Here is a 12,168-nt window from a genome sequence, read left to right as displayed (position 1 = left end):
ATATTAGAATTAAATTCATTAGGTGGACACAAACTTGACTCCAAATGACTGATGATGTTGCTCCGTAACTGCTGGATGGGTAAATAATAAAAAAATAATGTTTTTGTGTGGAGGTTTCTAATGTAAAGCTCTCTTAAATATGTTTTGGGCTGCATAATTCCTGCTAGGAAAACATGTTGTTTTCAAGTCGGCAGATTTAGAGCTGAAACATCTTTCCAGTGAAACATAGAGGGAGAGCATGTCGTGACCACAACCAGCAAGTCAGATAAAGAACCATATCTAAAAGTTTTTAAAAAATAGAATAAAATGTTTTTGTATTTCCATGTAAAAAACATAAACTCACAGTTACTATTTGAAGGTAGCATGAAGTCAAAGAAGGACCCACATTAGGAGGGTTCCTCGTCAAGATCCTACTGACACAGAGTCGATGGTTTTACTGTTCAGGTCCCAGGGGTCAAATGGTGGAATAGTCCTTCATCTGAAACATTCAGCATCTTTTTGTTTTAATTTGTGAGTGTGTGTTTGACAGGAACCCGAGTGTTGTAAAGGCTTCTATGGTCCAGACTGTAAACCTTGTATTGGAGGATTCCAGCATCCCTGCTACGACAAAGGAACGGTGAGCAACAAACAAAGAACAAACTGTCACGGGAGCATTTGTCTACTGATGTGTTTTATTTATGTATTCATTTTAATTTTTACCACATGCAGTGTTTTGACGGTATCCATGGCAATGGCTCGTGCAGCTGTCATTCAGGCCTCACGGGTGTCGCCTGCCACATCTGTGCAGATCGATCCAAGCATGGAGAAAACTGTGACGAAGGTAACAGCTCCTCCTCTCTCGGAGAGCACCTTAACACCAGTTTAAGCTTTAAAGCTACAGTTGGTAACTATAATAAAAATAATGTTTTGACATATTTACTCAAACTGTCACTATATCCTGACAGTACTACATGAGACTGATAATCTGTGAAAAAATTAGCTTCCCCTGCCTCACTTTAGTGCTCCAAATTACATTTTCAATATTTCATTGCGCCCAAAGAAACTGATCAAATGAATCAATATTCTGTTACTGTATTGCTTATTTCTCGCCTCAAATGTTTTCAGAAACATCTTGTAGTGTACTGTTTAGCTGTAAAATGAGGAAGTTTGTGACCCGTCCACCATGTTGAAGACAGTCGAGCCAAAACCAAGCACCGCCCACTGGCCGGAGCACACTTTCTCATTTTCCAGCTCATTTTGGGCGCAGACTAAAAGTCTACAGCCATGCTAGACTCGTTGAGTTTGTATTTACGGACAGCATTGCTTTGAGTTAAATGCCAACATGCTCACAATGACAATGCTGACACGCTGACATGCTGATAAGCCATAGACTGTATATAGAGAGACAAAGTCCCTCCTGTTCCGGTGGACCACCATGGGACCTTATTTTGGAAAAAAATATGAAAGGTAGTCAATGACCAGAGACAAATATTTTTTGACTACTGTTCATATTTTTTCCTGAAATAAGGTCCCATGGTGGTTCACTGGAAGGACGGACTTCACTTCTCTATAAAGATGGACGACATGACAGCTCCCCAAAAGTGAAAGCCAAAACATCTCGATCTCCCCCTGGTGGCTAGCTGCAGTATAGGTCATAAATCCAACCCCATTCATGTTAGCGGATGGGACATGGGCCAAACTAAAAAGTCAAAGGACACATCAAATAAATTTTTTATCACGCTGATGTGTGTTCAAGTGTTCGTTTTTCTGATAAATTTGGTTTTAAGTAGTTATTTGATGCTATAAAAAGGGGGTGAGACGTCATGATTGACAGCTGAAGAAGTTTGATTGTATAGAAGTCTATGAGAAAATGAGCCTACTTCTCACTTGATTTATTACCTCAGTAAACATTGTAAACATGAGTTTATGGTCTCAATCACTAGTTTCAAGTCTTCTTCAATACAGCATGATGTTCATTTAGTAAATTATGGTCCCATTTAGAGTCAAATAGACAATAAAGCAGGGGATGCTTTAGGGCGTGGCTACCTTGTGATTGACAGGTCGCTACCACGGCGTTGTCCGGTCTTGGAGTTGTCCGTGTTTTCGTCTTACAACTTTAACCCTTTCACAGTGTGTTTTCAGTTCATGAAAGTTAATTATAGCCTTTTGGTCGCCTAAAAATGTCTTATTCAGCGTTTGGTTGTATTGAGCTCCACCCTTTCGTGTCACTTCTGGTTGCAAAAATCCAAGATGGCGATGGCCAAAATGCCGAACTCATTAGCACTGAACACAAAGTGCTGATGGTAATGTTACTAGTTTTGCAGGTATTTGGTTATAAGCCAAAGTATTGGTTGATTGAGCTAGAGGAAAAGTATCACCATAGTTATTTAAATTAATGATGTGTGTGTTTGTCTGTGTTTGTCTTCAGAGTGTCACTGTGTCCACGGTGTGTGTGATAACCGTCCAGCCAGCGGTGGTGTGTGTCGGAGAGGATCCTGTTTGGAGGGATACTCTGGAGAAAAATGTGACAAGACGGCCACGCCCTGCAACTCTGACGGACTGCAGGAACACTGTCACATCCATGCATACTGTACACAAACAGGACTGCAGACTAAGTAAGATACTACTACTTTTACTTCAACTAACAGTGTTCATTTTGGCACCTGATTTAGATTTATTTGTAATCTTTTAACAAAAAAGTGTGTATTAGTTTGAGTCACATTTAAGTCATTTTTGTAAAGGTGCTCAATACTAAATTCAGAGCATATCTAGTGCCTTCACACGGCTCTCAACATGGCGACGTCTGACAATGCTAACAGTGCAAATAACGGCAACAGTGTTGACATTTATTTATTTTTATTTAACCTTTTTTAACCAGGTAAAACTAATCGAGATAAAATCTTTTTCACGATGGTTACCTGGCCAAGAAGGCAGCACAGTTGAATCCCGTTTCCCAGGATTAAACCCTAGTGCGGAGGCAATAGAAATGCTCCCAATCTCGCATTTATCACTTTTAAGTCTTTAGTTTTCATCTGTGACTTTTTGGTCCAGATGTTGGATTGCCATGACATTTTGTACAGACATTCCTGGTTTCCAGAAGATGAATCCTAATGGCTTTGGTGATCCCCTGACTTTTTCTGTAGTGCCAATACGAGGTTGACATTTGTGGTTCCGAGTGAAAAGTCTTTTGGTTTATGACCAAATATGCAAAACTAATGACATTCCCATCAGCCTCAGTTATACTTATGTGTTTAGTGCCAGTTTACACATTTAGCATGCCAACACACTAAACTTAAGATGGTAAACATTACACCTGGGAAAATCTGAATCAGGTTTTTTGCCAAGTAAGACTTCTCATACAAGGAATTTGCCTTGGTGGTTGGTGCATAACAATAAACTTATTAAGAAAATAAATGAAAATCAAAGAAAGTACTTCAAGAGTCAAGAAGCATAAATATAGAATTAAAAAATGCAATAAAAAATAGCATTCAACATAAGTACAATATGTCTGTTTAAAGTGAAAGAACATCAACATGCTAGCATTATTCTGAGCATGTTGGCATGTTTTGTTTAAAGCACCACTGTGCTTTAGTACAGCCTCACAGAGCCCCTTGCGTGTCTGTAGATCTCGTTTCCATCCAAGAACTGTTAATGTTAAGTAACATTACAGGCAGAGACCTCATTGTCTGAAAGCAGATATCTCGGAGTGGATCTCAAGGCACCACCTAAAGTCTTTTCACGGGAAAGGATGCTTACACTGAGACCTCTCCATCACCATGACAACACTGTTTGATGGTGTCAGTTTGGACAGCGAGAAACCTGAGGGGTGACGCTGGATGATGAACTGTCACATTCTCACCAAACCTGGCAGCAGTAGCTTTTGTAGATTCCTCCTGCACATCATCATCCTCACTAGGGAGGCACCTGGGCTACTGCAGCTCTTTCCTCTCTGATGTGTAATCAGATGGGAAATTCTTCAATGGGTTCATAGGTGATCAACACCAGTCACTCTCCTGTTACTTCAACAGCTGGTGAGTTTGCTCATCAAAAATCTGTGTTTGTGTGTGTTGCACCAGGTGTTTGTGTAGGGATGGATATGAGGGTGACGGTCACTCCTGCTCTCCCATCAACCCCTGCCTGAAGAACAACCGAGGAGGCTGCCACACCAACGTAAGACTCACTGGGTGGGTGGGTGGATGGGTGTGCTTGTGTGCGTGCGTGCGTGCGTGCGGATGGGAATAACCATTTAAACCTCCCTTCATTTCATCATTAATCAATAATGGCAAAACAAAGAATTCAAACAGTTAATATCTTTTTTTAATTTTATATCTTCTTAATGCAGCAATTATTTTCACAATAACCACCAATGAGCACATTAGAGGTGAAATTAGCAACTGTCAAATGTATGGAAAAACCATAGACTGTATATAAGAAGTGGACGTAGTCACCGTGACGTCACCCATTGGTTTCTGGACTGCTGTTTTGAAGCCTTGAGTTTGGCATTTTGGCCGTCACCATCTTGGGTTTTTGCAACCAGAAGTGACACGAGAGGGTGGAGCTGAGCACAACTGAACACTGAATAAGACATTTTTAGGCAACCAAAAAGGATATAATTAACTTTCATGAACTGAATACACGCTGTGAAAGGGTTAAAGGACATCTCCCAGACCGAACAACGCCGTGGTAGCGACCTGTCAATCACAAGGTAGCCACGCCCTAAAGCATACCCTGCTTTATGGTCTATTTGACTCTAAATGGGACCATAATTTACTAAATGAACATCATGCTGTATTGAAGAAGACTTGAAACTAGCGATTGAGACCATCAACTCATGTTTACAATGTTTACTGAGGTAATAAATCAAGTGAGTAGTAGGGTCATTTTCTCATAGACTTCTATACAATCAGACTTCTTTTAGCAACCAGAGGAGTCGCCCCCTGCTGGCTGTTAGAAAGAATGCAAGTCTAAGGCTCTTCTACATTGGCTTCACTTTTCAGACCTGGAGGTAGCCCACTGGGAAAACAAAATCATGCTTTCCATTTACCAAATATTTTTGCCACTATCTATTTTTAAACTGAGCTACCGAATAACATTATAATAGCACTGAGCTGCTTTATGAAAACAAATAAGACTAATGGTCACACAGGAAGGCAAATCTATGGAAATGTGTTTTAAAGAAAAAAAGGAAAAGGCCCTGCCCTGCTCTCCAAAACAGTCAATCTAGATCCCCTTTAGCCAAAAGAAAAATCACCTCCCTGAACACAGAACCACGAATCTCACAAGAGTGATGCAAAGAGAACTAAACATCTGTGCAGAGCATAAACAGACACGTGTCAGTGTGTCCTGGATCAGCTCTGTTCATATTAATTCATCAGCAGATATCAAATAATAATGATAAACCGACAGAAACTAATCTTTGCTCATTATAAAACCGAAAATGCCTTTATAAGACATCCTCCCTCTCCCTCCCTCCCTCTCTACAGGCAGAGTGTGTGTATGTGGGTCCAGGTAACGCATCGTGTGTGTGTATCGAGGGTTGGAGAGGTGACGGCCGAGTGTGTGTGGAGATCAACAACTGTCAGCTGGAGAGTCGAGGAGGCTGCAGCCCCAACGGCAACTGTATCTACATCGGACCTGGACAGGTCAGTTACTAACAATTAATGATTGATAATAAGCATTAGTTAATAATCATGAATTAAACGACTATTAACAGTTCCTTAAAAGAATTCACTTTCCCTTTTTGCTCTTGTTTTCTCCCTGTTTGGGATGCCCTGTCCCCTCTGCCCAGCTGCCCTTGTCTTTCTAAAGGTCAACTGACTCTGTCAGTGTTTTCTAAAGCATTTTGATGTTTTCACTCTTCTGTCTCATGCTTCTATTTTAACAAATGTAATGATCCACATCAACTCACAGAGATATGTGTCACTACGCTACCCCCCCGTCCAACTCTGTTCTCTTTCATTCTGATCATCTCTTATTGTGTATATGATTAATAATGAGCTGCCTCACTGTACATATTGTAGAAGACTGTTAAGAACAATTTGTTTATGTGTATGTCTGTTTATCTGTGTGTGTGTGTTTCTGCAGAGTGACTGTATTTGTAAAACAGGTTACAGTGGGAACGGTATTGTGTGTGAACTCGTTAACCCCTGCTACAAGAAACATGGAGGTTGCCATGAACTGGTAAACGCACGCACGCACACACAAACACACACACACACACACACACACACACACACACACACACACACACACACACACGCACACAAAGTATTTGTATCAAATATCATGTCAGCATGACGAAAGATTGGGTTTAATTCACTGAGGTTTTAAAGGATGGGTTTCTGACTGTGGGTTATGCTAACTTCACACTCATTACCACTACTGTGGAGATTTGTGAAACAAACCTGCTAAAACCAAATAAGCTTCAGTTTTTACATAAATTACTTCAAGTGCATGTCTTTGAGTCCAAACAAAAGTAAACATAGAAAGTAAGATCTCTGCTGCTCAGACTTCTGCCTCCACTTTAATGGATTGTGGTGCTTAATAAAAGGTATGGCTGAAACAATGCCCTGTCTCATTCTGTAAGGAGATAGACAGTTTTTGGTCAATACTTCTCAATGATAATATTTATCAACACTGTTAATGTCTGTGGAGTAACCAGGGCATTGAGATTAAAGTTTTGATTCTTCATCTGAAGAAGTTATTTGTGTTATGAGTGAAAACTCATTTATAAAACATGACTACTGAGAATTGGTCATTGTTGTGTAATTGCTGTGGTTTTAGTAGGTTAGATACATTTCCCATGATCCCTTTCTGCTGCACACTCTGTCAGGCAAAGTGTGAGCCCTCTAAGGATGGTGGAGCTCACACCTGTACCTGTCCTGGCGGCTACGCTGGAGACGGCACCATCTGCTACGGAGCATTACTGGAGGCGAGTATTCACACCAGCATAATATGGGGGTCTTGGTGTTATTGGCTCTGGTCCTGATGTGAGTCCTTAAAATCTGCAGGAGGCAGAATGTTTTTGGCATCATTGGCCAAAAATCCCATAATAACCTTTCAGCATATTGTAATTCAAGTGTTCTGAGAGGAAACTAGACTTCTGCACCTCCTCATGGCTCTGTTTTCAGGCTTTAAAAAAATCTAGCCCGTGACGGGAGACTTTGTCCAATCACAGGTCATCTCAGCCAGAGAGCGTTCCTATTGGCTGTTCATTCAATGGGGGCAGCTGTCAATCACTTGTAAACTCCGATCACACGGTCAAACTAGGCAGCGCTGATCAAATATGAATCAATATTGATTCATATTTGATCAGCGCTGCCTAGTTTGACCGTTTGATCGGCGTTTGTGAGTAATTGACAGCTGCAACAACGGCAGGCTCCAGATCAGCTCTGATTGGTTGTTTCCTCCGGTCTGTGAAATCTTGCAGATGCCATTAGGAACCGTTTTATAAAAATAACTTTTTTTGCTGCTTTAATATTGATTGGTAATATTGATTAAAAATAAATCTGCCCTTATCAAGTCTGGTCCGTTACTTATATTTACATAGCAGCAGAAGATATGAAATGTTGACTAAATGTGTATCTGACACATTGAAATAACAGCTGTAGCTTACTGCTTTGGCACACCTTATTTTACATAAGTTATTTAACCCAAATACTGGAGGTCCTGGTTCAAAACTATTAGAATGATCTGCTTAAATTATTAATACGATATGAATGATAGTTAAACTGGGAGAATGCGACTCCTGAAACTGAAGACATCTCACTCTGTTGGAGATGTTGGAACTACAAAAACACTCCGTCCACTCTGATACTGCGTTCACACTACAAGTGACACAGCAACAAGCTACAAGTCATTTTGTCATTTTGACATGAATCTTCAAAATGAAGCACGACACCTTCACTGGTGAAGCATCAAAGAATCATGTTTTTGTTTCACCCTGTTCTGTCTAAAAAATGCCGTTAGCAAGTTCCCAGTGCTTTTTAATAACATAACTACGTCACAAGTGCTTGAGCAACACTTCAATGGTGACTCTGACAATAATAATAATAATAACTGTGTGTTTGTGTGTGTGTGTGTGTGTGTGTGTGTGTGTGTGTGTGTGTGTGTGTGTGTGTGTGTGTGTGTTTACGTGCGCATGTGTTTGTAGGAGCTGGACATGATCGTAAAGCTGGCCAGTTTCAACCTACTGACTCAGGTATGTCAGAATCAGACTCACTGCTCTATACTGTAGTTATTCACAACTAACTTGTGTGTTGCACCCTGTTTTCAGTTTACTTTAAGTTCTAGTGTAACTTCCAAACTGCATTCAAGCTATATTTAAACTTAGCTGGTAACTAGTTTCCCATAAAGTAGTTATCTAGTCTAATCTAAATGTACATGTAGGTTCTGAACTACGCTGCTGGTCTGTTTAATGTTAAATGAGCCAAAATCATAAAAAAGGCTGTAAAACGTAGAACTTTTCATTTCAAAGTAGATGTAGCTACTGTAATAATATGACAGGTTAGTGTTTTAACAAAAAACACTAAAGATAAATTATATAAATAAGTTATATTTAAGTTGTAAATAAGTTGTAATTGTGTGTGTTGTCAGAAGTACAGTCGCCTCTCTGAGGACCTGAATGAGAACGTCACATTGTTGGTTCCGTCCAGAGAAGCTATGAGGAACATGACTTCAGATCAGAGGTCGTTCTGGACCAGCCGACACCACCTGCCTCACTTCCTGCGGTCAGTCACCTCACACACTGATTAGACATGTGTAACACACACACACACACACACACACACACACACACATACACACACACACACACACGCACACACACGCAAACTTTGCTCACTACGCTCAGGAAAGTAGCAGTACTTTGTTTGTTTTTTAGTTTGTGCTTAAATATGAAACTATATATTTAAGGGCTGTCCATCGATTAAAGTATTTAATCACGATTAATCGCATGATTGTCCATAGTTAGTTGTGATTAATCGCAAATTAATCACACATTTTTTATTAGTTCAAAATGTACCTGAAATGGAGATTTGTCAAGTATTTAATACTCTTATCATCATGGGAGTGGGCAAATATGCTGCTTTATGCAAATGTTTGTATAAATGTATTATTGGAAAACAATTAACAAAACAAAACAATGACACATATTGTCCAGAAACCCTCACAGGTACTGCATTTAGCATAGAAAATATGCTAAAATCATAACATGGCAAACTGCAGCCCAACAGGCAACAACAGCTGTCAGTGTGTCAGTGTGCTGACTTGACTATGACTTGACCCAAACTGCATTTGATTATCATAAAGTGGGCATGTCTGTAAAGGGGAGACTCGTGGGTACCCATAGAACCCATTTACATTCACATATCTTGAGGTCAGAGGTCAAGGGTCCCCTTTGAAAACGGCCACGCCAGTTTTTCCTCACCAAAATTTTGCGCAAGTTTGGAGCGTTATTTAGCCTCCTTTGTGACAAGCTAGTGACATGGTTGGTACCAATGGATTCCTATATACAGTATATGTATATATGAATGCAATACTTATTATGTAAGGTTTCAGAAGGATGGCACATATACTGTAGAGTAAGGTTGACATGCCTCCTGTACCATTTCAAGCCAGTTTTGAGGAGTTGCTGTGTTACTTTGCCAGTATGTCATAATTCTAATGTTTGAAGCCCAATAATATAAAAGTTTGGATCTCCTTTTAGATTTGCAAAGGTGTTTCTTGCCAATTCTATGTGTTTTGTAGTCCCATAAAAAGGGATTACAATTGAGTCTAGTTGTTTAAAGAAGGATCACAGGGATGTATTCACTGGAAGTTGTGACCCTGTTTTGATCTGTCATGGTGTAAATATTTGACGACACTGTTCACCTCTGGAACATTAAACGTGATGAAATGCAGATCCTTCAGGCTTGAAGCCACAGCCATAATATCCCAGGAGCAAGTTGTGAGTTTGTGTTCAGTGAAATGAGTCATAACCATTTATTTTTTGCTTTTCCTGGTTGCAGGGCTCACTTCCTGCAGGGGATCTACTCTGTAGAAGACCTGGAGGGACTGGTGGGCAGCAGGCTGCCCACACTGAACCCCCCCACCTACTGGGAGATCAGCAACATCAGCGGGGTAAGAATGGGGTAATTGTTACAGACTGACTGACTACACATTTAGATGGATTTACTAAAGGTCCTGACACAGCAAGATGACGGCCCGTCGTTGGACAGGCTGTCGGTGAGCGTCTGTCGGCCTAGTTTTTTCGGTGTGTCCCGCACCGTCGGCTCTAGTCTGCCCGTGACGGAGGTTTTTCGGCCGATCCAGCATGTTGAATTGGCGGTGGGGCTCGTCGGTGAGAGAAATCACTCTGATTGGCGGTTCAGCTTAAGTGAATCAGTGCACGAAAAAAGAAACGGAAGTGAGGAGAGCAAGCCAACGAGTTCAGTCAAGAGGGCACACAGAAGGCGCTTTTCATTTTTCATTTTTCATCTTCATCTCATCATTCCAAATACCACAGGTGTATTACGGGTGTCCGTGTCATTCTTAGTGCCGTCTCTTCTGCAGCCGTTGCCGTCTGCAACAATTCATGTGTCAATACATGTCCATGTGGGAGTTGCCGTTGCACTGCAGCACTGTGGTTTGTGCTGTAGACAAATCTACAGCGAGCAGGCAGGAAATCCGTACCTGCAGATTCCTTTGTGCAGTGCTGATTGTTTGGTGCCATTTAAATAAAAATAAACCAGTGTCTTTTGAAATGTAGGCTACACATATCTTGACAGTGTATCATGGAAAAACGTGCAACCAGCAAACAGAAACAAATCAAGACCACAGGTCGTGGTTTTAGGAGGAGTTGCATGTTTGGACCATTTCATGGCAAACAACAGTGCAGCCATCCGGCCAACACTTCTGTGCAGCGTCTCTGTCTATAGCACGGGCAGCTAGTTACGGACAGTGAGCACAAGTTAGTGTCAGCTTTCTTCAGTAAGTGGATTTATTTAAACTTAATGTTAACGAGAAACCTGGTTTCCTCAGCTAGATCTCTCCTGGAGAACACTGATTTTTTGGCCACATACACATGTTACAGGGTATGCATGTGCAGGACAGCGACCCCAGGCAGGGAAAGTAACATAACGGCAAGCTGAAAGGAGAGGTCATTACAGCTACTGATGCATCCTCTTATATAAAATAATTCCATTCAAATTCTGACTAAAACTAAATCGGACACAAATTATCTTCCACAAGTCTAAACCATTCCTTTTCCATTACTGAACATTTAAGTATTTATTAATATTAAAGCTAGGGTAGGTAATGCATTTAAAAAACATTTTTTGTTGCATTTGTTGAAATTGTCTTTACATCCCGACAGCAATCAATAAATCAAATGCTCTGACAAAAAAAGGATAAAGATCTTGGCATCTGTGGCTGTCGCAGGACTGTAATAAATCATTTAATTTGTCAGCCCAAGTAAATGTTTTAAAATCTTGTTACTTAATTATTGAATATGTCTATGCAGCATCACATTATAATTATTTTCTGACCTTGGTGATCTCTATGATGATGATCTATGATACATGCCTCTTCTGAGCTCAGCTTCACTCACAGACACTGGAGAGCTCAGTCCCAGGTGTAGACGGTGTAATGAACTACCGCCTAAGCAGATCAGACATTAATTACACACAATTTGAGAGTGTCTGGTACTCTGTCAAAAATATCACTATCACATCAGACAAATTTTCATATTTTAGTTCTGAGTTAGATAGACACACACAGATACACACATGCAGTGTATACTGTATTTAACTGTTGTCGTTGTGTTCCAGGTGCTCCACATTGGAAACGCCTCCATTCTCACCCCGAACCTGCCTGCAATCAACGGCTACATTCACATCATAGACCAGGTAAGAGTCTTAACTGCCAGGAGGCCGAGTTGTGCAAACAACATACTGGTTATTCTTAGAGCTTTACCAGTTACATAGGAGCTAGTTTGTCCTGATGCTGACGTAGAGGAAAGATCATGGGGTTGTTAAAAGGATTCATCCTCTGGAGTTCATAAACATCCACAGCAAGTTTCATGGCAAACTGGTATGTTGAACTGATAGACAACAGTGTCATTAGAGGCCCAATGAAACTCATTTCCGAGTGAGAAGGATTTTTTCATTTGTTATCATGGAATCTCTGGAGAATAGTAAAAATGATAGTAAT

At 40.6% G+C, this 12,168-nt stretch overlaps 1 protein-coding gene across 2 annotated transcripts in view; it reads left to right on the top strand.

Annotated features, from left to right (window-relative positions):
- The window catches only part of stab1 (stabilin 1), a 107,179-nt gene that overhangs the window by 41,145 nt on the left and 53,866 nt on the right, over window positions 1-12,168 (top strand). For both annotated transcript variants that reach the window (XM_074638304.1, XM_074638315.1), the window contains 11 exons: window positions 530-616; window positions 709-820; window positions 2,408-2,594; window positions 4,056-4,149; window positions 5,463-5,621; window positions 6,064-6,159; window positions 6,812-6,910; window positions 8,132-8,179; window positions 8,575-8,708; window positions 9,987-10,098; window positions 11,787-11,864. In XM_074638304.1, coding sequence (XP_074494405.1) covers window positions 530-616; window positions 709-820; window positions 2,408-2,594; window positions 4,056-4,149; window positions 5,463-5,621; window positions 6,064-6,159; window positions 6,812-6,910; window positions 8,132-8,179; window positions 8,575-8,708; window positions 9,987-10,098; window positions 11,787-11,864 — 1,206 coding nt within the window. The remainder of the gene's footprint in view (window positions 1-529; window positions 617-708; window positions 821-2,407; window positions 2,595-4,055; window positions 4,150-5,462; window positions 5,622-6,063; window positions 6,160-6,811; window positions 6,911-8,131; window positions 8,180-8,574; window positions 8,709-9,986; window positions 10,099-11,786; window positions 11,865-12,168) is intronic.

Source organism: Sebastes fasciatus, chromosome 1, assembly GCF_043250625.1.
Source record: "Sebastes fasciatus isolate fSebFas1 chromosome 1, fSebFas1.pri, whole genome shotgun sequence".
NCBI classification, from domain to species: Eukaryota; Metazoa; Chordata; class Actinopteri; order Perciformes; family Sebastidae; genus Sebastes; species Sebastes fasciatus.
The sequence above is the reverse complement of the archived record's forward strand: the minus strand, read 5'-3'. Positions and strand labels throughout refer to the sequence as shown.